General features: G+C 42.8%; 1 protein-coding gene across 3 annotated transcripts in view; it reads left to right on the forward strand.

The window, feature by feature from the left end:
- The window catches only part of LOC121279882 (DEP domain-containing protein 1B-like), a 53332-nt gene that overhangs the window by 4656 nt on the left and 20796 nt on the right, over positions 1–27880 (forward strand). Inside the window, exons 1-8 of one of the 3 annotated variants that reach the window (XM_041191419.1) lie at positions 3419–3547; positions 4463–4644; positions 4853–5118; positions 8184–8322; positions 17128–17255; positions 19042–19172; positions 19958–20005; positions 23874–24014. In XM_041191419.1, coding sequence (XP_041047353.1) covers positions 4886–5118; positions 8184–8322; positions 17128–17255; positions 19042–19172; positions 19958–20005; positions 23874–24014 — 820 coding nt within the window. In that variant the 5' untranslated portion in view covers positions 3419–3547; positions 4463–4644; positions 4853–4885. Of the gene's footprint in view, positions 1–3418; positions 3548–4373; positions 4645–4852; positions 5119–8183; positions 8323–17127; positions 17256–19041; positions 19173–19957; positions 20006–23873; positions 24015–27880 lie in introns of those variants that run through there. The other 2 variants (XM_041191411.1, XM_041191402.1) reach the window with 2 other exon arrangements.

The raw sequence follows: 27880 nt of genomic DNA on the forward strand, positions 1-27880 counted from the left end.
TGTATAACTCTGGAAAAACTGGACAGCCTAGGATTGTACCCTGTGGAGTTTAGAAGAGTAAGAGGCTACTTGATTGAAACATAGGATCCTGAGGGGACTTGACAGGATGGATGTGGAAAGGATGTTTCCTTTCCTCTTGTTGGACAATCTAGGACTCGGGGTCACTGTTTCAAGATAAGGGGTTGCCCATTTAGGACAGATGAAAACATTTTTGAGAGTTGAGACTTTGGAGTTCTCTTCCTCAAAAGATGGTTGAAGGCAGAGTCCTTAAATATCTATAAGGCAGAGGTGGATACATTCTTGATGAGCAAGGCATGGAAGGTTATCGGGGAGAGGTAGGAATGTGAGGTTAGAATCAGATCAGCCGTGACCTTATTGCATGGTGGAGCAGGCTTAAGGGACCAAATGGCCTACTCCTAATTCATATGTTCAAATGTTCATATATTGCTATTCCTCCACTGTGCTGGGTCAACATCCTGAGCTCCCTTCCTAACAGCTGTGGGTGTTCAATGACACGTGGGCTGCAGCAATTCAAGAATGCAGCACATCACCGTCTCAAGGGTATTTAGGGGTGACCAATAAATACTGGCCTAGCCAGCAATGCCCACATCCCATGAATGGATAAATAAAAAGCCACCGCCTCTAGCATTTACGCTACTCTTTCTTTTTATATACTTGCAGAAGCTTTTTTTAATCTGTTTTTATATTCTTGCTAGTTTTCTCGTACTCCAAATTCTCCCTCTTTATTTTTTTCAGTCATCCTTTGCTGATTTCTTAACTTACTGAATCTTCCGGCCTAACTCTAATCTTGGCAGTATTGTGCCTTTTCTTTCAATCTGATATCATCGTTGACTTCCTTAGTTGGGCAAGGACAGTGCATCCTTCTCAGTGTTCCTTCTCAAGGGAAGTTATGTTTGAGAGTTAAGTGTCTGCCTCTGCATCTCTGCCATCCCGGCTTTTAACCTATTTTTTTCTTTCCGCTTTAGCCAAGTTTGTTGTCTTGCTCTTCTAATTGCCTAAATTAAGACACTAGTTTTAGACCCAAATTTCTCGTCCTTAAACTTACAATTCAATCATGTTATGATAATTCTTGCTCAGAGGATCCTTTCCTATGAGATCATTCATTAATCCTATATCGTTACACATTACCAGGTCTAAAATAGCCTGCTCCCTGATTGATTCAAGTATTGTTCTCAGAAACGATCCTGAATGCATTTTATGAACTCATCCTCTATGCTATCTTTGCCAATTTGATTTGTCTAATCTATATGAAGGTTAAAATTGCCCACAATTAATACAGTATCTTTGTCACAAGCCCCAATATTTCTCCCTGTATATTTTATCCTACTGAGTAGATACTGTTAGGGGATCTATAAACTATTCCTACCAGTGAATTCTCTCCTTTGCTATTTCTCACTGCAGCCAAACTGATTCTACATCTTGATCTTCTGAGCCAAGAATATTTCTCACTCTAGTACTGATCTCATCTTTAAGTGCTACCCCACTTCCTATTCTTTTCTTTCTGTCTTTTGGAAATGTCAAATATCTTTGCATATTGAAGTCCCAGCCTTGGTTGCCTTGTAACCACATATCTACAATGACTATCATATCATACTCATTTTTTTTGTGTGTGCTATCAATTGATCTATTTTGTTATGAGTGCTATATGCATTCAAATAAAGAACCTTCAGTTTTGTCATTTTACCTTTTTTCCCCATGCTGACCTTACTTGTTGGTGCACTCTTGTTTATATGTTCTGTCCCTCCCTGTCGCACTTTGGCCGTCATTACCATATTGTTTCTCTGTCTCGAAACCCATTTCGTATGAATCCAGAGAATATAACCTTTGTGGTTCTGCCTTTTAATTTGTGCTTAGATGCTCGTACTCCCTTAGCAGAGCCTCTTTCTTAGTCCTCCTATGTCATTGGTACCCAAGTGGACCACAACAACTGGATCCTTTGCCTCCCATTGCAACTTCCTCTCCACAAAGCACATGTCCTTAACCCTGGCACTGGCAGGGACTCGCGCTCATGGCTACAGAAAACTGTGTCTATCCATCTAACAATACTGCCCCTTACTAAAACTACATTTCTTTTTACGTCCCACACTTGAATGCTCTACTGCACCATGGTCCTGTGGTCAGTTTGCTCATCCTTGATGCAATCCCTGCTTTCATCCACGCAAGCTGCATGAGCAGCATTGAACCTATTGGAAATGTGCAAGGGCTGAGGCTCCTTCACTGCTATCTGCTGTATCCCCATATCTGCCTCACTTGCAGTCACACCCTCCTGCCCCTGATCATGTACCAAATCTGAATTACCTAACCTAAAGGGTGTGACTGCCTCCTGGAACAATGTCCAGGTAACATCCCCCTCCCTGAATGCATCATAGTGTCTGAAGCTTAGATACCGGCTCATCAATTCTCTATAAACCTTAATAAAACACTGGTTTGGACTCAACTGGAATATTGCATCCAGTTCCAGGCACCACACTTCAGGAAAGATGTGAAGGCATTAGAGAGGGCTCAGGAGAGATTCACGTGAATGGTTCCATGGGTGAGGAACTTTAGTTACCTAGATTGGAGAAATTGGGACCACTGTTCTTGGAGAAAGAGAGGTTGAGAGGTGATTTAATAGACATATTCAAAATCATGAGGGGCCCGGACAGTGTAGCTGGGGAGAAATTATTCCCATTGGTGGAAGGATTGAGAATGAAGGACACAGATTAGGTGATTGGTAAAAGAAGCAATGGCAACATGAGGAAAAAGCCCTCATGCAGCAAGTGGTTTAGATCTGCAATGCAATGCCTGACTATTATGGAGGAGGCATAGTCAATTGAGGCTCCCGAAAGGGGATTCGATCATTATCTGAAAAGGAAAATATTGCAGCACTATGGGGAAAAGACAGGGAAGTGGCATTAGGTGAACCGCTTCTTCAGAGGGCCAGCACAGACACAATGGGCTGCATGGTCTCCTGTGCTGTAACCATTCTATGATTCTAACTCTGAGCCAAAGTCCTTTGAGCTGCAGATACTTCAGATGTGGTTGCCATGGGTGGTGTCCACCATCCACATGCAACAACAGCAATACATCAGTGTCCTCCTATCTTTATTGTTTTTATTTTAACTTCATGTTTGGAAATGTCACTCAACAGTCAAGTTATTCAGCTGGTTAAGCCTTAAAGTTAGTGCAATACATATATCTTCCCAGTAGCTGTTTAAGCTATTGCCCCAGTTTAGAGAGGGAAAAAACCCTTAGAACTTACCAACCTGCTCACCTACTTAATATCTCTGAGCTTTGGCTCTTAAATGTTTATATTTGATCAGTTTAGATCAAATTTTAAAAAGTGCCAGAAAACTCCACCCTCTCCCCCACACACAAGTGACTCCGTGTCTTGTGACCTCACGTCACTTCCAGGAAGCCAGATCCCAAACTCTCGCCATTGCTTGCCTGTTTCCTTGTGATATCAAGCTATGTTTCTCTTTGAATGTGTTAGCTCCGGTCTTTACACTGCTGTCACTTTACTGAGGAGAAGAAGGGCAAGGAACTGGTAAAGCAAGTCATTGGTGACTGGTGTTACAGAGGGCCGGAAAGAAAAATTATTGGAGTTGATGAATAAGTGAGCAAGTTGGGGAGGTATTTTTCTTGGATAAATGGAAGATCGTTGTGGTATAGAGAGAGCAGTGGCATGTGGGTAGAGAGGAGATGTGGAAATAGCTGGGGACAGCCTTGGTGATGAATGTCTTGGGAGAAATGTGGTGGCTATGAGTGTAGGTTGGAAAGTTTTGAGGAAGTGATTAAGTGTGATGGTGCAGTTAAGTCAAATCAATTGAGGGAGTTGAGCAATGATTTGAAGTCTGGATGAGTCATTTGCTGCTAAGGGAGAACACCTGAGGAAATCAACTTGGGAGTTTGAGGGAAGTAAGCATGGATTTTAAATAAGGCAGGGGAAAGAAGGATGGGAATGGAAGACTAGGAGGTGAAGATGCTGCAAGAATTTGGTGAGGAACGAGGCCTAGGCAGTTTTCAGCATTGTACCTGAGTGGTTTCACCCTGTCCTCTGCATTTGACAAACCTGAAACCTTGGCTAAGGTCATTGAGCCATTGAGGAAGATTTTCTCATTTACTTTACTTTCAGCCATTCTGTCTGTAATTTCATTAATTCAGCTGGAATGACTGAATATTGTGTTTTGACAAAGTAAAGGAGATGGTTTACATATTCTTTATTTTACCTAATTTGAAGATATTACATTGGTTGCTTGCACTGAAAGCTTTATTTCTGTTTGTGCCAGTCTGTTGTAGATATTCTTATTTTACGAGCTCATACAACTGAGGACAAGAAGTGGAGCTGTTTAAACCAATGTTGAATTCGATAAACTTGCTTTGCACATTTCCAATTTACAGTTGATTTTTTTTTTGTGCTTAAGACCTGGAATGGGACTTGAACCTAAACTTTGTGTTGTAGAGACAAGTGAGCCACAACTGGGACGACAATTTACAGTTGAGTTGCAGTACTTGCCCATCACCTGAAAAAGCCTGTCAGTGCTGGGCCAATTGAAATTCATGATTGAGATCAACATCTTTGTTGAGCAAGGTTATAGAGGAAGGTTGATTTGAGATATAAGCCAACCATGATCTAATTAAAAGGTAAACAGACTTTTAGGATTAAATTGCTTCCTGTTTCTATAGTTTTGCCAGGTTTTTAAATTATTCTTTACAGTTTTTAAACATGTAATTTCATCAAGTGATGTGCCTGGACATGATGGGATGTAGTGTGTACCTCAATTCTTACTTTTGAAAATGCCTCTGCTAGTCTGAATAGGTTAGATTACTTTTTTCCCCCTATGTCTCCTAGTGGAATGAAACCATTGAGTTATTTCGAGCCAAGATGCCCCTGAAGAAGCATCGTCTTCACTTCCGTACTCATGATCGCTGCTTTACTGCCTCAGAAGGTGTTGATTGGTTACATGAATTGCTTAAAAGTAATCACAATTTTGGGCCTGAAGTTTCTCGTTTTCAGACTGTGCAGTTACTCAAAAAGTTCTTAAAAAATCACGTGATTGAAGATATAAAGGGAAGATGGGGGAAAGAAGATTTTGAAGATAATAATAGATTATACAGGTATGGCACAATTATTAACTGTTTAATTTATTTTCTTCTTGTGACATATGCATCTGAAACAAAGGCCTACTGCTCACTCGCTGTGGCTATTGCTGAGATGCCAAAATGTTCCTACTGAATCTCCCTTTGATTCTTGTGTCTCAAAAGGAAACTTATTGCTTGATGCATCTCAGATTGGCAATCAAACTTTCATTCATCCCTGCTCAGTAATATCAAACAGTAAATTACTACTATCCTACTCATTGGCTCAATTCAGTCCAATGGCTATTCTGATGATGGGCAGTTTGCTCCCATGCTAACAATGTCACTCTTGAACTGAATGCTGGGTTTCATTTTGTTGCTTCTGTTCAGAAACATTTTCCTCATAGCATATTGATAGTGGTTGATATTGCTGGTATTTTCATTTTCTAATCATCCTTCCAATCTTTGCTCCCTCTTTAATTGTGAAGTTTTTTCACATGACATATATTTCTCAAATTGTGATCTCCTCTTCGTATTCTCTTTCCTTTTTCAATGGTAGGTACCATTTTTGCTTCCAACTTGCAATGTTCTTGTAGTCTTTTTAATATTCGCAAAAGCTAAACTTGCTACAAATTTTGTTTGTATTTTTAAAAGTTCCTCCCATCACTGGATCCTATAATTGGGGCTTTTCCCTTCATGCCCAATAGCTTATTTCTTAATGGCCCAGGTCACAATGAACCCACCCCCCAACATTACGTAAACTCAATACTATTGCATATGAACCCACATGTTTTGTTGTCTTTGTAAAAGATGGATTCATATTCTCTCAGCCGGTTGTAAACCAACCAGTTATAATTTTAAACAATGCCTTGTAAATTCATCATAATCCTAAACTATCCCTGTTAATGGAGTTAAATCATTTACAAATCTCAAACTAGGCAGCACTGTGCTTAAGATACAAACTTTTTTTTATTCATTAACAGGATGTGCGCTTTGGCTGGACCATCATTTATTGCCCATCCCTAGTTGCTCTTAAGGTGGTGGTGAGCTGCTGCCTTGAACTGCTGCAGTCCGCATGGCATAGGTACACCTACAGTGCTGATAGAAAAGGAGTTCCAGGATTCTGACCCAGTGACAGTGAAGGAATGGTGATATATTTCCAAGTCAGGATGGTGAATGACTTGGAGGGGAACTTCCAAGTGGTGATGTCTGCTGCCCTTGTGCTTCTAGATGGTAGTGGATGTGGGTTTGGAAGGTGCTGTTGAAGGATCCTTGGTGCATCCCTGCAGTGCACCTTGTAGATGGTACACACTGCTGCTACTGTGCCTCAGTGGTGGAGGGAGTGAACGTTTGTTGATGTAGTGCCAATCAATCGGGCTGCTTTGTCCTGTACAGCGTCAAGCTTCTTGAGTATAGTGGGAGCTGCACTCATCCAGGCAAATGGGGAGTGTTCCATCACACTCCTGACTTGTGCCTTGTAGATGGTGGACAGGCTTTGAGAAGCAAGGAGGTGAGTTACTTGTTGCACGATTCCTAGCCTCCGACCTGCTCTTGTAGCCACAGCATTTATATGGTTAGTCCAGTTCTAGTTTCTGGTCAATGGTAAATCACCAGCATGTTGATAGTGGGGAATTCATTGATGGTAATGCCATTGAACATCAAGGGGTGATGGTTGGATTCTCTCTTGTTGGAGACTGTCAATGCCTGGCACTTATGTGGCACAAATGTTACTTGCCACTTGTCAGCCTAAGCCTGGATATTGTCCAGGTCTTGCCGCATTTGGACATAGACTGCTTCAGTATCTGAGGAGTTGCAAATGGTGCTGAACATTATGCAAACATCCCCACTTCTGACCTTATGATGAAGGAAAGTCATTGATGCAGCTGAAGATGGTTGGGTGTTTATACATATGAAATAGGAACAGGAGTAGGCCAGTCAGCCCCTCAAGGCTGCTCTGCGATCCATCAACATCATGGCTGGCCTGTTTTGAATTCCACGTTCCCATCTACCCCGATAACCTTTGATTCTCTTAAATTTCACTAGCTGCTTTGGTTCCTTGAGCATTAACCTGGGCCTCTAGTTTACTAGTCCAGTGACGTGACCATTATGCCAACATTTCCCCAGATGGTTCTCTTGCCCTCGACCAGGTTTTCCCATCTGGATGAGAAGGCAAAGATGACGTCTGACCCACTTCATGGGTCTTCATGCCTTCAGCTTTTGTTGCACTTCCGCACCGCCCCTCTCTGCTCCCCCCCAACCCATGTATTTGCCGTAAAATCTGATAAACCTTCCAAGTTATGTGGCATGTGTGGAGCTACCCTTTTCCCTTAGCTGTTTTTAGATCGACTTCATTTCTAGAGCAAGCTTTATTGGAGATTTTTCCCTTGTCTGTTGAATTTATCCTAATAGCATAATATCAATCACACAAAGACCCACAGTGCAATCCTAGTGAAACCAAGTAAATGTTTGGACAAGGTAAGAGGTACATATTTAATTGTACATTCATAAATTTGCAATTGTAAGTGATTAGCTTTGGCCAAACCAAATGTAATGTAAATTTGTTGGCCTGAACTGAATGAAGCAGACCAATACATACTTCAGGGCATCTTTTTGCTTCAATTCATTGTTAGCTCAGGCCCTGATTCTGAATGTGGACTGTATTAGCACTAACTGTTAATATATATTGGTGTGAAGCAAATTCCACTTGTACTAATGCTACTGTGTAGTATAAATCCAGTTAGTCTTCCAGTCAAACGTCTTGGATACATAGGAACACCACGAACTGTAAGCTCCCCTCCAAGTCACACACCACCCAGACTTAATACTATAATTGCCATTCTTTCAGTGTGGTTGGGACAAAAACTTGGAACTATCTTCCTAACAGCATTATAGGTGTACATACGCAAGATGGACTGCAGTGGAAGAAAGGAGGTGACTTGTCATCACCTAAAGTGTTAGGCTGCCAGTGGTGCTCATGTCCCATGAAACAATGTTTAAAAAAAAAATCACCGGCCCACTTGTCAGTTTAAGTTGTTGCAGAATATACAATCGTTAACCATTGTGTAAATGGATTAATTGCATGATGCATGCATTTTATTTTGCAGATTTCCTCCATCCTCTCCTCTGAAGCCTTACCCAAAAAAAACATCTCATTTAATTTGTGACACACGTCCTAAATTTCCAAATTGGAATGACTATGATATTCCAAAGCCAGGCCCTGTCCCAGTAAGGCCTATAATTTTGGTAAGACATCTTAGAAATTATTTGTATTTTAGATTATCATTCAGTTGCAATTCAAGTTTTGTCTATAAAATGTATATACTATACATATCCAATGACCTTCACTTCAGCCATGTACCTACCTTGTTAAACATTGAAAACTCCACACTAAATTGTGCTTTCATATAACTTTTTTTTGAGGTGTAAAACATGCTATAGAATTGAGATCATGTGGAAAATGATTATATTTCCATGTGAGACTTGGAGGTGGAGAATTTTGGAGGTGATGTTGAGGAGGTCTTGGCAAGTTACTGCAGTCCATCTTCTAGATGGTGCACACGGTGTTGCACAGTTGGTGGATGGGGTGCTGATCAAGTGGAGTGTTTGATCCTGTCAAGCTTTTTCAGTGTGGGAGCTGCACTCCTCCAAGCACCTAAAGAGTATCTCATCACTCTCCTAATTTGCATTTTGTAGATCATGAGTCCCTCTCTGCTTCTGATCTGTTGTTGTTACAGTTCAATTAAGGTTCTTATCAATTGTGGTCCCAAGAATGTTGAAGATAATGAGAACTGGTTGGTTTATCATTGGAGATAATTGATTGTCTGGCACTTCCATGGTACAGTTGTTACATGCCACCATCATCCTAAGCCTGGATATGGCCCCAGAGCCTACTTCATGTTGGGAACAACTGTTTCGTTATCTGAGGAGTTGAATGGAATAAAGTACTTCAATCACCAGTGAATATCCCCACATCAGGCCTTATGATAGAGAGAGGGCTATTGAAGCAGCTGCAGATGGTTGGGCCCACGATACTGCTCTAAAGAATTACTGGAACAATGTCCCGGGGCTGAAATAATTGGCCTCCATCCACCACAGCCATTCTCCTTTGTGCTAGATATGACTTGAGCCAGTGGAGACCTCAATTTTATTTAGGGCTCCTTTATGCCAAACTAAGGGAAATGCTGCCTTGATATCAAAAGTTGTTTTTTATTCATTCATGGGATGGCTAGGTCCTCATTTATTGTTAATCCCTAATTTCCCTTGCGAAGATGGTGATGAGCTGCTCCCTTGAACTGCTGCAGCCCATGTGGTGTAGGTACAACCACAATGCTGTTAAGGAGGGAGTTCCAGGATTTTGACCCCCCCCACCCCCTCCCACCGCCAGGCTTTTGATAAGTGTGAGATTCAGCAACAACGGTAATACCATTGAATGTCATGGGGTGATGGTTAGATTCTCTCTCGTTGCAGATGGTCATTGCCTGGTACTTGTGTGGTGTGAATGTTACTTGCCTCTTGACAGCCCAAGCCTGGATATTGTCCAGGGCTTGCTGCACTGGGACATGGCCTGCTTTAGTCGCAAATGGTGCTGATCATTGTGTAACCATCAGCAAACATGCTCATTTCTGACCTTTTGATGGGGGGAAGGTCATTCATGAAACAGCTGAAGATTGCTGGGCCTAAGACACTACCCTGAGGAACTCCTGCAGTGATGTCCTGAAACTGAGATGGTTTAATTCCAACAAACACAACCATCATGTTTTGTGCTAGGTAAGACACCAACCAGGGGAGAGTTTTCTCCCTGATTCTCTGACCCCAGTTTTGCTAGCGCTCCTTAATGCCATACTCAGTCAAATGCTGCCTTGATGGCAAGGCAGCCACCCTCTCCTCCTCTCTGGAGTTCAACTTTTTTGTCCATGTAATGGACAAAGGCTGTAATGCGGTCAGGATCCTACTGGTTCTGTCGGAACCCAAACTGAGCATCAATGAGCAGGGTGTTGCTAAGTAAGTGCTGTTTGGTAACACTGTTGATGACTCCTTCTGTCACTTTACTGATGATCGAGAGTAGACTTGGGTGTTAATTGGCTGGGTTGGATTTGTTCTGCTTTTTGTGTACAGGACATACCTGGAAAGTTTTCCATATTGCCAGATAGAAACCATTGTTGTAGCTATACTGGAACAGCTTGGCTAGAGGCACAGCAAGTTCTGGAGCACAAATATTTCGTATTCTTGCCAGAATATTGTCAGGGGCCATAGCCTTTGCTGTATACAATGCCTTCAGCCACTACTTGATATCACATGAAGTTCAATGAATTGGCTAAAGACTGGCACCTGTGATTCTGGGGACCTCCAGAGGAGGCTGAGATGGATATCCACTAGGCATTTCTGGCTGAAGATAGTTTGCAAATGTTTCAGCCTTATGTTTTGCGCTGGTGTGCTGGACTCCCTCATCATTGAGGATGGGGATATTTGTGGAGACTAGTCCTTCAATGAGTTGTTTAATTGTCCACAGCCATTCATGACTGGATGTGGCAGGACTGCAGAGTTTAGATGTGATCCACTTATTGTGGGGTCGCTTAGCTCTGTCTATTGCATGCTGTTTGCACACAAGTAGTCCTGAGTTGTAACTTCACCAGGTTGACACCTCATCTTTTAGGTATGAATTGTGCTATTCTTGGCATGCCCTCCTGCACTCTTCATTGAACCAGGCTTGATCCCCTTGCTTGGTGGCAATGGTAGAGTGGGGGATATGCTGGGCCATGAGTTTACAGATTGTGGTTGTATACAGTTCTGCTGCTGATGGTCCAGAGTGTCTCATGGATGCCCAGTCTTGAGTTGCTAAATCTGTTTGAAATTTATCCCATTTAGCACAATGGTAGTGCCACATAACATGGAGGGTATCTTCAATGCGAAGATGGGACTTCGTCTCCACAAGGACTGTGTGGTGGTCATTGCTACTGTCATGAACAGATGAATCTGTGGCAGGCATGTTGTTGAGAATGAGGTCAAGTATGATTTTTTTTGTTTTTTGAAGTCCCCTACCCAGAGTACATTCTGTTCCCTTGCCACCCTCGGTACTTCCTCCAAGTGGTGTTCAACATGGAGTGCTGATTCATCAGCTGAGGGGTGGGCAGTGCATGGTAATCAGGCGGTTTCCTTGCTCATGATGCTATGAGACTTCATAGGGTCTGGAGGTTGAGGACTCCCAAGGCAACTCTCTCCTGACAGTATACCACTGCACTGCTGCTTCTACATCTGTCCTGCTGGTGGGACAGGATATACCCATGGATGATATGGGACATTGTCTGTAAGGCATGATTCTGTGAATATGACTGTCAGGCTGTTCCTTGTCCAGTTTGTGGGACAGCTCTCCCAATTTCAACACAAGCCCCCAGATGTTCATAAGGAGGACTTTGCAGTCGACAGGGTTGAGTTTGCTGTTGTCATTTCTGGTGTCTAAATTGATGCCAAGTGGTCCATCCACGGTTTGATGCAACTGAGTGGCTTGCGAGTCCATTTCAGAGGGCATTTAAGAGTCGAGCACATTGCTATGGGTCTGGAGTCGCATGTAAGCCAGACCAGGTAAAGATGGTAGATTTCCTTCCCTAAATGACATTAGTGAGCCAGTGGTTATTTTCTGACAATCGGCAAAGGTTGTTTGGTCATCATTAGACTTTTAAGTCCAAATTTTTAATGATTGAATTCAAATTCCACCATTGCCATGGTGGAATTTGAAATTGGGTGGCTGGATTATTAGTCCAGTGATAATACCACTATTCCACCGCCTCCTTAGTTTCATCTCACCTTTGAAATTCAGCTCTTTTGTGCATGTTTGAGCCAACTGTATAGTCCTGGCAAACTCCTATCAAGTGTTGGTGAGTAAGTACTGCTTGATAACACTGCCATGTGACGTGCTCTATTTTGCTGATGGGGCAGTAATTGGTGGGGCAGAGCATACCTGGGCAATTTTTCACTGTAGGTGTCAGTATTGTAGCTGTCCCAAAACAGCTTGGCTTGAGATGGATCTCATTCTAGAGCTTGAGTCTTCGTCACAGCAGGATGTTGTAGTGCCAGCACTGACTAAGCCCTGGTCATAGCTTTTGCTTTGTCAATGCACTCAACTGTTCCTTGGTCAATCAAATTTGCGAAAACTGACATCTCTGATAACTTCTGGAGGAGGCCCAGACAATTGTCTACTTGGATAAAGAAGGTTGTGAGCACTTAACTGCTGGTTCTGCCATTGTTGAGAATGGGGGGGTGTTCATCCATTATTTGTTGAAAAGCGCCAGGCTGCAGAGCTTTGAGCCGTTGGTTGTGGCATCTCTTGAGCTCTGCTTGTATTATTGTACTACTATTGTACTTGCATGTAATTTTATGTTGTGGCTTCATCAGGTTTTTAATTTTTTTAATTCATTCATGGGATGTGGACATTGGCTAGGCCAATACTTATTGCCCATCCCTTGTTCAGAGGGCATTTTTAAAGAGTCAACCACATTGCTGTGTCCTTCCTAAAGGACATCAGTGAATAATCAGACTTTTTTAATTGGATTCAAATTTTGCCATTTGCTGTGGTGGGATTCGAACCCAGAACATTGCCCTGGGTCTCTGGAATACAAGTCAGCAACAATACCACGATGCCACCGACTCCCCTTAATTTCAGGTTCATTTTCTGCTGCTCTTGGCATGCTCTTCTAGACTCCATTTTATCAGGGTTGGTCACCTGGTTTGATCAGACCATGCACATACAACTGATTAGTGACGAGTGAGGCCAAATAAGATTTTTCCCCCACTGTAAGCCCAGTTTACTGGCTTTGTCCTTCAGGGCTTAGTCAGTGCTGGCATTACCATGTCATCCTTGGTGATTGACACTGAAGCACCCCATCCAGAGCACATTCTGTGCCCTTACCCTCTGTTTCTTCTAAACTGTATTAACATGGAGTACTGACTTATTTGCTGAGGCAGGGCAGTAAGTAATCAGAAGGTTCCCTTGCTCACTTTTGACCTGATTCTGAGTGCAATGGCCTAGATTCTGTTGAGGATGCCCCAGTGCTACTTGTCTTGACTGTATACTATTGTACTGCCATTCTGGAAGGTTAGGATATAACCGGGAAAAGTGATGGAGTCTGGTACATTGGCTGAAAGAAGTTTCTGAGGGCAGAAGTTTTCACTCTGCGGGTGCGCATGTACCCAACCCGCTTGAGCATGAAACAACACGCGATGACATTGGCCAAGTGTGCTGATGCTAATGTGCACTCGTGCAATATTTTGCTACATGGACATGTGATGGATACAGGTGAGCCTGCCATTAATTAAGAGGCCAGTTAATGACCTTGAGACACTAATTGTCTCTGACTTTATGTAGCCCGTGTGATTTTTTTTGGCCTTTGAACAGGCAGGCCACAATTAGCAAAAGCTCATCCATGGGGTAAGAAGGGTCAGTGGCATTGTCAGTGTGAGTAGTGAGGAGTTTTGGATCAAACTTGCTGCTGGTTGCTTATGTGGACTGGACAGCTTCATCTTGTTTATGAGGTGCATTCTGAGCATTTCTAGCCTTCATTTCAGGACTCGGTTTTGTTGTCCATTCCCCCTGAGGATTCAGACCGCGTGGGCCCTCGCAGGTATCAGACAGCTTTCTGTTACCCTGGTAATGGGGATTGTGGCTTCTGCTGGAGGCACCCTCTCAGAGGAGGAAGAGAGGGGCAGAAGGGAGAGGAGGCCTGGTGTCCCAACACAGCTTCCTGGGGAGTGATCTGTGGGAGGAGGTGCAGGCACAAGGGCCAACAGGAAGGCTAAGGTGGAAGGGGCCGCAGAAGTCACCACTCCTGCTGCCAGGGTTTACAAGCAACAATGCAGCTAACTCAATGTCTGAGGTACAATGCCGAAGGAGGCTCCATCTCTCAAAGGAGAAAGTGACCTCCATCTATCAGAGGCAGGGACACTGGGGACGCTTTGATCCAATGCTCCTTCAGCTAGCCTACCAAATAAAATCCACCACCACATGCCAGGGCTGCAGGCTCCGTACTCGATCCCTGACAGGGCCATTTCCTTGGCCAACAATATACACTCTGTGCTTTTGCAATAAAATTTCAGGAGGCCTGTTCATCATTACATAATGGCCTACCCTGCACCTACAGAATAAATGAAGCATACAGAGACCAATAGCATAAAATAACACCTCATTTAATTGTGAATGTGAAAAAGAGCTGAAATGAACATTAACCGATGTTTTTAATCACACCATGAAAAATTTCGCACCAAAATGGGGGAACGAAATATTACAAGTAATAAGTCAGTCTTATGCTTAAGGTGCTTTATATTTATGTTTGAGGGTGCAACGCCTAGATGCTTCCCCATTGCTGGCACTGGCATTAGAGACAGTCTGCTGTCTTGTTGGCCTTGATGACCTTAGCGGTTGTCCTCTGGCCTGTGGAGCCTGTGAAGGCCCTGCCTGGGAGGGAGTGGCCAATGCTATAGCTGGCATCTCCCCAGTTGTCGCAGCCTCATCAGATGCCATGGTCACTGGTAGAGGGGTGGAGGAGCTACTGGCATCATCCAGAGCAGCCTGAGAGGACCCCACAGACAGGTAGCTTGTGCACCAATGTGAGGTTGCTTTGAACCTCCCTGCTCGCCACAGATGGCCATGCACCCAGCTGGGATACTGCATGCCCAATCCATTTCCCACATTGACACTGACCAGCTGAGGGCATTGCTGGTGTGAGGGCTTGCAGTTCAGAGTGCAGCCCCAGGGACCCCAGAGTCAACGCAGTGGTCATGCTCCGCAGTGACTCTCCACTGTGGACAGCGTGGCACACATTCCCTCATGTATCTCTGCCAGATCCTCTCACACACCCCACTGGACTTCCAGCATCTGCCTAATGGACGACTCCAGAGGCCCATCATTAACCATCAACTGAGCATTGTCCTGGTCCCTAACAGTCCCCCACCTGTTGGCCTCTGGGCACACTCTGCATCCGCCTGCACCTCAAGTGAGTATGAGGTGGCCTTACCAATGTGCACCAGTGATCTTATGCCCACTGAGTGCTGGTTCTTGCTTGACGGAGGGTGTGACGCATGTGCGTGCTCAGCATGGTGGTCCTCCAGGGTCTTGTGGGCCTTCAAGCTCCTTATAAGGACATGTCATTAGCTTAAGTCATGACACTGTCACTGTGCATGCCAGTCACCCTGGAGAGAAGATATGCATCATGGTGCCCTTGTCTCCCCATTATCAATGGGGATTCCAAGTTCGCGGCTCAGATCACAATAGAGACAACACCAGAATGATTGCAATAGCCGACATTCTCACCTCCGTGCACTGCATTCGTACCTCTGTCTGGCACCCCAATTTAACCGCGGCCACTTGACCAAGTTGCATGTCGCCTCTCGAGCTCCAGGGCCTCCTGCTCATAACGCATGAGGACTAAGAGGTGTGGGGGTACCTCGCCAGTCCTTGACCCCTCAATATTTTTATGGGATGCCTTAAAGGATAGAGGAGCATTGATCAGACTACTCTCTACCTGCAGCGCCATTGCACCATGGCCAACCCCACCTGAGGAACACCTCACAGGGCTCAGCCGATTTGTGAACCTGGAGCCCTAGGGCACTCAGTCTAAGCAGCCATGGCTCACCCCCTTGGCCAGCTCCTGCCTCAGACATTTTCCACTCACTCTAACACCTCTTTGAGGTCCACAGGGGGGTGGCCAGCTCTTAACTGTTCTGCAAAGTGATCCATTGTCAACACTGTACTCACTTTCCCGATCACAGCAGGTCGTTGAAGCGCTTCCGACGCTGCACCCATGTGCGCCTCACCACGTCGTGGCTGCTGACCCTGGATGCTGCTACTTCCCAGGCCTTTTTGGTAAGTTTGGGAGTGAGGGGGTTGCTCCCCCGCCTCTTAAAGGGTTTCTTTCCTGGCTGCAACCTCCAGGAGAGCAGCAAGACACTCATCTGGGACACATGGGGCAGACTGCCCTGCTGACCTGCCCTCCCGCCTGCCGTGTCCAAATGCAACTGGATCCATCTTCACTTCCGCATCCTTCCGTCGCAGCCTTCTCGGGGCTATCTGGGCCAGTTTTGAATCAGCCGCTGGGTTACCATTGGACCCAGCAGACATCATGTCCCTGCCCGGCCCTTCTAGCTGATTCCTCAGCTGCCTTTCACGCTGGGCGGTCCTTAATTGGCCCGCCAGTGTGAAATTGCAGTGCGCTGCTGATCGTGGTCGTCCCTGCACGCCAAGGGTAAAATTCTGCCCTGAATGTGTGAATGTCGGGCGGTTGCTTGACTAAGCTGTAGGACAGTTGCCTTGACCTGACACTAATTTCCAGGTATTAGTGAGAGAAAACTTTGCGGGATCAACTGGGCTGAGGATGCCAAAGTTGAAGCAGAATGTTCTGTACGATTTTTTTCCGCTGTCCGTCTAGTCTGCATGCCCATGGAATTTTTAAAACACAGGCAAACGTAAGAAATAAGATCAGGAATAGACCAAACGGTCTGTTGAACCTCCTCTGCCATTAAATAAGATCATCATTGATTTTTGGGCTTTAACTCCATTTTTCCTGTATGCTCCCCATATATTTAGATTCCTCGAGAGACCAAAAATCTCTCTCCCTCGGCCTTAAATATATTCAATGGTGAAGCTTCCCTCTGGGAGGGGAAGCTCAAAGCAAAAAGGTTGAATGTCTGCTAGAAGAACTATCCATAAACATGCAAATCACACAACCCACACAAAACAGCATCTTGATGTACAATTTGAGAGATACAAAATGCTTGTGTTTGAGACACTTCATGTTGGGTCTTTTGTGAAGGGTGGATGATTGATTAGCTTTTTGACAATATAGGCTACATTACAAATATGGCTGAAAATAGTTTAAAACCTTAAGTTTTATGTTCTTCCCAGTGGAAACTTCTACAATAGGTATGCTTATGACTTATCTATCTATCGGCAGTTTCATTATTGTATTTATTTTTTTAAAAGAACTCAAAGGTTAATCATTCACAAGCCCTGTTTGTGAATTGTTTTTACAGCCATTCAACTGCCCTTTTGATTTATTGCAGAATTCTGACTTGTGGCAAAAGCGCCACAGCATTGCAATTGGAGAAGTTTCAGAATGTAAAATTGTACATCGGGAAGAGGTTTCCCAAGGAACTGTGGAAGAAATCTGGAAATCAATGACCCTAGCACAGTATGTTAAGTCTTTCTTTTCTTGTTCTTCATTATTATCTTTGCCCTACTCCTGGATTCCCACTCTCCTAGTAAGGCAATTGATGTTGATGTTACTACTTCCTTTCTAGGATATAATGTTCAAAAAGCATATTTTCTGTGAAATAGAAACAAATTGCTGGAAATACTCAGCAGGGCAACAGGGTCTGTGGATAGGTTTCAGGTTGATAGGCTCTAGGCATTGGCCTAGAAACCCAGCCCAGTTGATGCTGAAAAGCCCTTTTTGCTAATGTGTGGGCACTTGTGCCAAAATTGGGAGAGCTATCTGACAGACTTGTCAAGCAACAGCCCTGGCATAATCATATCTTACTGCCAACGTACCAAACTATTTTAACACCATCATTGGGCCTGCCCTGTTCCATTGGTAGGACATAACTAGCAGAAATGGTGGTTGTACAGTGGTGTATAGTCTCTCTAGCAAGTAGCCCCAGGAGTCCTCCACATTGACATCAAACCCCATGGAGTGTCATGACATTAGGTTAAACTTGGACAAGGGTTCTTCTGCTGAATATCACCACGTGCTTTCCATCAATTGATTAGCCTATACTCTTCATGTTGAACACCACTTGGAAAAAGCACCAGCAAGGAACGCAGAATGTACTGTGGGTGGGGCACTTCAATATCCGTCATCAAGAGTGGTTCGGTAGCACCACTACTTAGAGATGACTGAATCATGAAGACAAAGTTGCCACTTGGCTTGGTGAGATCTACCCGAGGGAGAAAAACTTATTTGACCTTGTCTTCTCATTGTACCTACCATGTAACTATCCCTGAGAGCATTGGTAGGAGTGACCACCGCACAACCCTTGTAGAGATGTCCTTTTTTCACTGAGAACCCCCTTCTTCTATGGTGTTAGCACTGTGCTAAAATGGGATAGTCAGACCCGATCCAGCAGCTCAAAACTGGATATGGTGGTGTGGGCCATCAGCAACAGCAGAATTGTATTCCATCACAATCTCCTAGGCAGCATGTCCCTCACCCTAGTATTACTGTCAATCCAGGGGTCCAATCCTGCGCCAGTGAGGAATGTAAGAGGGCATACCTGGAGCAGCACCAGGTGTACCTGATTTTAAAAAAAAATGAAATGTCAACTTGAAGGTGAAAAACTAAATTGCATGCATGCTAATTGACAGAAGCAGCTAAGCACTCCCACAAACAACAGATTAGATCAAATCACTGTAGTCATGCCCCATTCAGCCTTGAATAATAATGTATGCTTGGACAGCTAACTGAAGGAGGAGGCTCCCCATCCTCAATGATAGTGGAGGCCAGTGCATCAGTGCAAAAGACAAGGCTGAAGCAATCATCTTTCAGCCAGAAGTGCCAAGTGGATTATCCATCTCTGCCTTGTTCTGATGTTTCCCAGCATCACAGAAGCTAGTCTTTTATACATGGTATCAAGTAATGTCTTAGCACACTACAGCAAAGGCTTACGGCACCACCAACATCGCTGAAGACTTGTGCTCCAGAACTAGCTGTGCTCCTAACCAAGCTGTTCCAGTACAGCTACAACCCTGTGTCTATCCAACAATGTAAAAATTCTCCCTGAGAATTAAAAAAAAAAGTGGTATACTGAGCAATGCCATTAGATCTAGTTTTTACATTTTTTTCTTCCTATTAAGGGGCAGATTGTAAAATATTTACTGTTTAAATTTAGGATAAGCTTACAAATTACTATTTATATCCTTTGCTTTTAGGATAAAAAGAATAATTGTTGAAAATTGTGTTGACCTGTTTTGTCTTTCAGTTTGCAGAAGATTCTAGGGCTTGATTCTCTGGATGGAGTGCTGGATTCTAAACTGCTCAATCCTAAGCATATCATCTATAATGTTCACCACATTAATAAACAAGGAGTAGTAATTCTAGAGAATAAACTGGGTATGTATTCTTACATAATTCAAATTCTTCAAAAATGAAATGCTGATCTCCAATGTTATTGAAAATGAGCAGAATATTTGTCAAAAATTCTTAGATCCTGATTAAGAGGTGCAAGCTGCCTACTTGCATTTTTGATTTTTTTTTACCTCCCCTCCCTTTTTTAACCTGTCCTTAAAATACTAACTAATGCTCGTCATGGATGCATGAATGCTGGCGGTCATCCAATTCTTTGCCCAAGTCTTTATTTGCAAGAGGTAGCTTGGTTATTCAAATGTAACGGGCTATTCTGAAGCATGGCCAATCAAAGCCTAAGTTGGTCCTTGCAGGATATTTAAACAGGCAAACTTCCAGCCGGGGTTGCTATCTGGGAATGAAGAGAACAAATAGGATATTTCTCTTCCTTACTCCAGACCAGCAAGACTAAGTGAAGCATTGTGATGCTGCCCAGCTGTGATTAACAAATTCTAGGGAAACTCTTGATTTCTGGATCTGTACGGCTTAGTACTACACCTGAAAATGCTTTTACTGACTTGAAGGATGTGGAAATTAAATAAAGCTCCTATAAAACAAGGGAATTCTTGTCATATAGTGATGTTTATAGATTTTATTTTTTTGAAAGGGTTTGGAGGAAATAAAATATTCAAGACTTTGTAAACTGTAAAAATCCTTTAAACATTCACACCTACAGGATTTAAAATCCTAAAAAAAATTCAATGGCATTTCCTTAAATCTCTTTCTGGTGAATACAGAGTACTAAAAATGATTAACTTCCCTCTTTTAAACAGAAGAGCTTCCACACTGGGTTCTGTCAGCCATGAGGTGTCTGGCAAATTGTAAGTATTGAAGTAGTTGTCTATAATTTGTTTTGTGACTTTGTATACAATGATACTCCCATGGATGAATTAGACTCGTAAACCAGGATTTTCCACTTTTGCTGAAGCTCAATTAATCTTTTTTATGGTTGTTGTTTCATTTCAGCTTGAATGAGTGGTGCATCCCTGACTGAGTTCATGCATTTTGCATAGTTTAGGTAGGCTCAAGTCGAATCTGCCAGGGAGATGCTGGAGAACAACTGATAGTCCTGAGTGTTAATTCCAACAATTATATGTTGAGCAAGAGTAAGCCTAAAGCTAGCCTGTGCCTTTTTAAAATGGGTTTATTTCAGAGAGCAAAATAAAGTCAGATTCTCCCAGTTACTGCCAGACACTTGGAATGAACTGGTTTATGTACTCTTGCAATGATTCCCTAATTCATCCACATTTGGGGATAGCTGCACTTAATTACCAACTTAAAGCATGTATTCTATGCAGCACAATTTCAACATTAACAGAGGTCCCTGCTACATACAGTGCAACATTCTGATGATTTCAGAGCTAGATGCTAATGATTTTTTAAAGTAAAAGCTATCCCTTAGCATATACACTTATGTAGACTGTGCAGCCCAGACTGTATTCCTTGTGCCCAGCATTGACAGAAAATGCACTAAATGGTATAGTTTTGAGTAGTGTATCACTATCTGCCAGTTATAAGGTATATTTTATACCCCCATCGCCTTTAGGAGGATATCTTTGGTCCCAGTTTGTTAAAGTTGCATTCCTGAAGAATGTAACCAGAGTGCGAACTTCAGGCCACATTGTAGCCATAAATTATAAATAGGCACATAACACAAACTCCTCATTTAAGTGAGAGCAGAAGAATTTTATTGGCTTTCCTGGGTTGGAGATGATGTGAAATAACGATGGTCCTAAAACAGAGTTTGTATTAAAGCTGACTGATGGCCTTTTTAAAAGCAAAATACTGCAGATGCTGGGAATCTGAAATTAAAACAAAATGCTGGTAAAACTCAGCAGGTCTGGCAGTATCTGCAGAGAGAGAAATAGGTTAACGTTTCAAGTCCGTGTGACCCCATCAGATCTTGAGGTGGAAATGTGACAGATTTTACACTGTTTAAGAGGGGGTGGAGCAACATAGAAGGTCAGGGATAGGTGGGAGTCAGGAGAAGTTTGACAAAGATTTCATGGACACGAGATAAAGGAGTGTTTCATGGTAGTGCTAAGGGCTAAAAAACTGCTGATAGTGACATAAAGGTAAGATAGAATGTGTTATTAGCAGAACAAGGGTCAGCGCTCTGAAAACAAAACTTGAGAACAAGTGACAGATGGCATTTGGTGGGGGCCGCTTGGGGAAAAAATTGGATTTAAAAGGGGTCGAGGTGGAGGAGGGAATTCATGGTCTGAAGGGCTGAGCGAAGGTGGTCTGCAAAGCGGTCACCCAGCTTTTGGTTTAGTTGCTGTAATTAATGTTCTTGAAGGTGGAAATAGTTTTAACCCATGATTTGTACACTGCACCCAATGCAGTGTAATTTTCGTATATTGTGGATAATAGGTTTATTTAACATCAAGCTGAGACTATATTTCAAAATTCCTGATGCTGGAGAGGGCAGAAGTAGCAGTTTTATCAGTCAGTTTAACTTTGGTGGTGGGGAAATGTCTCGGAACAATTATTTGGGATAGAATTAATAGTCCTATGAAAAAATGTGGGTTGATTCAGAAGTGTCAGCATGGATTTGTTAAAGGAAAATTGTGTCTAACTAACTTGCTGGTGCTTTTTTGAAGGGGTAACAGAGATAGTTGATGAGGGCAAGGCCATTGATGATGTGTATATGGAATTCCAAAAGGCGTCCGATACAGAGCCACACAACAGACTTGAAGAAAGTTTATAAGTCATGGAATAAAAGGGACAGTAGCACCATGGATACAAAATTGGCTGAGGGATAGGAAACGGTCATGGATAGAAAACGGCAATGGTTAATGGGTATTTTTTGGTCTGAAAGAAGGTTTGTAGTGGAGTTCCCCAGGAGTCAGTATTGGGACCTTTGCTTTTGCTGATGTATATAAATGATCTCGGCGTGCAGGGGACAATGTCAAAGTTTGCAGACGATACAAAACTTGGGAGAATTGTAAACTGAGGACGACAATGTACATTGGTAGTAGGCAGATGAAGTTCAATGCGGAGAATTAAGGTGATACACTTTAGCACAAAGACCATGGAGAGACAGTATAATATAAAAGATACTATTCTAAAGGGTGTGCAGGAGCAGAGAGACCTGGGTGTATAAGTACATAAGTCATTAAAGGTGGCAGGATAGGTAGTGAGCTGTTTCTAGAGCATACAGCATTCTAGGCTTCACTAATAGGGGCATAGAGTACAAGAGCAGGGAGGATATGATGACCTTATGTAAGACACTGGTTAGACCTCAGCTGGAGTATTGTGTATAATTCTGAGTGCCACACCATGGGACAGATGTGAATATATTGGAGGGAGTGCAGAAGAGGTTTACAAGAATGGTTCCAAGGATGAGAGATTTCGGTTAATAGGAATGATTGGAGGAGCTGAGACTGTTTTCCTTGGAGAGGAGACTGATAGAAGTTTTCAAATCATGAGGGGCCTGGACAGAGATAGGGAGAAAGCGTTCCTGCTCGTAAACTGATCAAGAACCAGAGGGCACAGTTTTAGTGTTTTGCAAAAGAAGCAAATGAGAGGTGAGAGAATGTTTTCACACAGTGAGTAGTTAGGTTTTGGAATCCATTGCCTGGAATTGTGGTGGAGGTAGGTTCAATTGAGACATTCAAGAGGGCGCTGGATGATTTAAATAGAAACAATGTGCAGGGTTACAGGGAAAAGGCAGGAGATTGGTACTAAGTTAATGCTCAGAGCTTGTGCACACACAATGGGCTGAATGGCCTCTACACTAACGATTCTGTGATTTAAAAAAAATTTTTATTATTTGTTCGTGGGATGTGGGCATTGCTGGCTGGGCAGCATTTATTGCCCATCCCTAATTGCCCTTGAGAACCGAGTGGCATTTAAGAATCAACCACATTGCTGTGGGTCTGGAGTCACATGTAGGCCAGACCTGATAAGGGTGGCAGATTTCCTTCCCTAAAGGACATTGGTGAACCTGATAGGTTTTTACAACAATCAATAGGGGCTTCGTGGTCATCATCATTTAGACTTTTAATTCCAAATTTTTTAATTGAATTCAAATTCACCATCCTCCACGGTGGGATTTGAACCCAGAGCATTACCCTGGGTATCTGGAGTAATAGTCTGCCACTGCCTCCCTACCAGGCAGGGTTGGAAAATGAACCAAATCCTGGTAATGCTTGGCAAATCTTCCACTTGTCTCTTCTTCCTTCACCCAGCCCCCAATGTACCCTCCATTTCATATTCAAATAACAAATATAAAGTTATTATTTGGCATCAAAATTTATATGGTCCTTCCTAGACATGCAACTTAGGAACTGAAATATGTGCCTCCAGCTGCCATTTACCTGGGTCGAGACTCATTTAAAGATAGCAGTGCTGCAGTGGCAAGAGAAAGGGACATTCATAAGATTTGGAAGACTTTTTAAAAAAAAACAATAATCCCAAGGCTCTTGAGTGAGCTGAGAACTAGTCATTACCCTACATGAGAGCAGAGGTGAGGGAGGGATGGCTGGTCTTATGCCCTCTTCCTCCCAGAAGAGCTTAACTAGGCTTTCAACTGTTACCCAAGATATTACTACTCCACTCTTAGGCCCAAGTTTCTTGCTCTTGAATTAATTGCTCTGTAAGTCATCATTTTGGCATAGATATCTTTATGATTTTATGCTGAGAACCCATACGTATAACCATTCTATTTTATCCTTTTTCTTTTAGGGCCAAATGGAAGTGAATTGAACCGACCTATGTACTCCGGGTTTGAAAGAGATGTGTTCAAGACAATAGCAGATTACTTTCAAAAACCAAAGGAGCCATTGCTGACATTTGAGTTCTATGAACTTTTCATTAACATTTTAGGTGGGTAATTAATAAGACATACACTCTGTAATTTTAAGCAAAAATCACAAATTTCTTTAATTCATTGTCAGCAATTACTTGAATGCCCAATACTCAAACCTTGTGTAATTCCATTTGTAACTGGCTGCTCTGTTACTCAACCCCACTCCCTTATGGGCCTATTGTATGGGGCAGTATCAAAAACTACTTGAAATCTGCCTACTGGTCTGTAATTTTCTGCAAAGAAATTCAATAATCATGACCTCATGATCCTAAAGCCATGCTGATTGTTTTGGGTTAGTGTATGACCCTCTAAATATTTGACCTATATTATTTCTGAATACTTTTCTAAAACGTTCCCAACAGTACAGTTAAGACTTTGCCCCATTTTGGTTTCAGTTGCTAACTTCCAATCTTCTGAGATTTGACCCAAGTCCAGTGAACCCTGGAAAAACATCTGCAGTAGGTCTTGGATATATAGAGCATGGCTTTCAAAAGGAAATTAGGTAATTAACTAAAGAGAAAAAAAATTGCAAAACTATACTAGTTAAGTTCTTGCACAGAACTGATTTGGATGACTGGCATCCTGTGGGGTAACCATTCTGTGATGAGTCGCACGCCATCCTGGCTTGGAAATATACCTCACTTCATGGCATCAAAACCCTAGAACTCCCTTGCTAATGCCACTGTACGCGTTCCTAGTATTTGGACTGCAATGGTTCATGAAAGCAGCTCACCACCCCATTCTCGTGGGCAATTAAAGATGGGCAATAAATGTGATGCTCCCGTCCAATGAATGAATAATAAAAAATTACCAAAGATGCAATAGCCTGCTTGAATGGCAACTCCAGCTGAACAAACATTCACTTGAACATTCATGTTCCATCCCTGGTGCACTATGGCTACAGTGTGTAACATGTACAAGATGCACTGCAGCAACTCACCAAGGCTTCAGCAGCACCTTCTAAACCCAGAACCTTTACCATCTAAAAGAACAAGAGCAGCAGAAGCATGGGAATGCTGCCATCAGCAAGTGCCCTCCAAGTCAGACACCATCCTACCTTAGAACTATATCACTGTTCCTTCATTGTCACTAGATCAAAACCTTCCTAACCACACTTGATGTGTACCTACACAACTTGGTCTGCAGTGGCTCAAGAAGGTGGCTGACCACCACCCCCTTAGGACAATAAATGCTGGCCTTCCCAGTTGTGCCCACATCCTGTGAATGCGTAAGAAAAAGAAATTGTGACCACCTCCCCAACATTACAAATTGGAGATCCCCATAATTAAGATTGCTATATAGAGTGAGCCCCAATCTCCAAAAAAAAACGAGACACTCCTTTCCACACAGAGACCCCATCCTCCTCTGAAGTCCAAAATCTGTGATGTTTGTGTTTAACGCTTATCCTTTTTTTTTGTATAAGGACATTTTAGTTAGCACAGCCTATTGGCAGGTTTTTATATAACACTAAGTCCCAGATGTATTGCTCTCTGGTGCAGAATTAAGGAACTTTGTGTAAAAAAAAAAAAAAAAAAGTTGGGGTTCAGAAGCAGATAGCTGTGTATATTCTTAATTAAGTGACAAAATACTTCAAATGAGATCCTCATTATTAGGGGCTTTAGAGGCTTTTGACCAGCTGCTATGGACTTTGTAGTTTATATCGAGCAAATGGTAGTTTTTCATTGCGATCGAGATTGAAGAGGAAAAGCAGGCCTCTGTTTCTTACAGTCACGGAATGAAAAATTTTGTTTTACTGAGAAATCTCATTGCTCCTGAGAAGCCAGTAGATAAAGGCTTTAAAGAGCTTATGAACATTTTGAAAAAAAACACTTTGATCCCAGACCAGCAATTATTGCTGAAAGATTTAAGTTTCACTGAAGAGAACAGCATGAGAGTGAGTCAGTTTCCCAGTTCCTGGCTGAGTTGAGAAAGTTAGCCGAACGTTGTGACTTTAAAGGTTACCTGGAAGCATTGCACGATTGCTTGGTTTGTGGATTAAAATGAGAGAATTCAACATAGATTTTTAGAGGAGCAAGTGTTGACACTGAAGAAAGTGTTCAAGCTTGTGCGAAGCATAGAAATGGCAGGGAAAGAAACGGAGATTTGAAAGTGCATTCTAACAATGCCCAAGTTAAAATAGTATAGTCATGGTTTACTTGCTTTCAAACACATTACCGCTGTAATGAAATAGGGCATAATGCAGAAGGCTGGAAGTGGAAGACTGCTGATTGTCACTACTGTGGGGGGTCGGGGGGGGGGAATAAAGGACGCATATAGCGTATATGTAGATCAAAGGCTGATCACAATAAGCAGTACCGCTAAGAAAAGGGCATCATGAGGAGCACACAGACAAACCACACTTGAAAATAAGTAGGCAGTTTTGAAAAGATACTTGGAAACAGAATACGAAAGTAATACAAGTCCAGGCAAGACAAAGTGAAACTAACAGCGACAATGCAGAAGAGCAATTATCTGGCATTCAGTCTGATCTGAAACCAGATGAAGGACTAAAAGTTGGCATTGCCTTAAATGGTAAAATGGTTGAAAACAGGTTGACACCAGAGCATCTGTTTCTATTGCTTCAGAGAAGACAAGGAGAAAAGTTTCAAGAAATACTCATTGGAGGAAACCCTCCTCCAGCTTAGCACCTACACCTGAATCTGAGAGTATACCTGGAAATATGTCAGTTCAAGCTAAGTATGGATATCAAATAGCAAGGTTGCCACTTATTGTGAAAGATGATTGTCCATCGTTTATGGGCAGAAACAGACTGGAATAAAATAAAATGCATTGCAACCCCATGTTGCAGTCCTTGTTAGACAAGCATGCTGATGTCTTCAAACAAGGTCTTGGGAGTTATTAAAGACATTGAAGCCAAACTTGCTGTGAAGGCCAAAGTTTCTCCAAGGTTCTTCAAACCATGTTCAGTTCCCTAAATGTGACAAAATCGAGCAGGAACTAGAACGACTTGGAAACTTTCAGGTAACTGAGAAAGTTGATTATGCAGAGTGGGCAGCTCCGATAGACCTGTCATCCTTCACTACTGGGACTATCAGAATATGTGGTAACTATAAAGTCATCATTAATCCTTTCCTGGAAGTGCATCTGTACCCGCTACTGAAAATTGAGGACCTGTTTGCTGTTCTGAATGGAGGTGAATTATTCATAAAGCTTGACCTATCACAGGCATTTTCACAAATGTGACTGAGTGAAGAATCCAGGGAGTATACAACCATCAGAGGTCTATATCAGTACAAATAACTACCATTTGGAGTCACATCATCACTAGCCTTATTCCAGCAGGCCTTGGACAAAATATTGCAGGGCCTCCCTGGTGTAATCTGCTTCCAAGACAACATGCTCATCACTGGGAAAAACCTCCCGACTTTTTTAGAGAACCTAGGCAGAGTCCTGCCTAGACTGGAAAAATAAGGCATCTGCTGTAAGAAATCCAAATGCTCTTTTCTGAAGCCCTCAATGGAGTACCTGAGATATGTGATCGATGAAACTGGTGCCTCATCCTCACCCAGAAAGGGAAGGCAGTGGTGAATGCATCACAGCCCATAAATGTTAAGGAGCTTTGTTCATTTTTGGGACTTGTGAATTACTATGGCAAGTTCGTTTCCAGTTTGACTACCAAGGCAGCACCACTGGTTAATCTGCTGGAGAATGCAAAATGGGATTGATCACGAGCCTGTCGGGAAAGTTTCAAGGAACTCAAGCAAGAGCTCACTTCTGCTAAAGTCCTGGCTCATTTCAATGAAAAGTTGCCTGTCAGCCTGCCTTGTGATGCATTTGGTTATGGTGTTGGAGCTGTCATCTCCTGCACATTTCCTGATGGCAGAGAAAGGCCCATTGCATATGCCTCATGCACATCGTCCAA

The sequence above is a fragment of the Carcharodon carcharias genome, chromosome 1 (assembly GCF_017639515.1).
Source record: "Carcharodon carcharias isolate sCarCar2 chromosome 1, sCarCar2.pri, whole genome shotgun sequence".
NCBI classification, from domain to species: Eukaryota; Metazoa; Chordata; class Chondrichthyes; order Lamniformes; family Lamnidae; genus Carcharodon; species Carcharodon carcharias.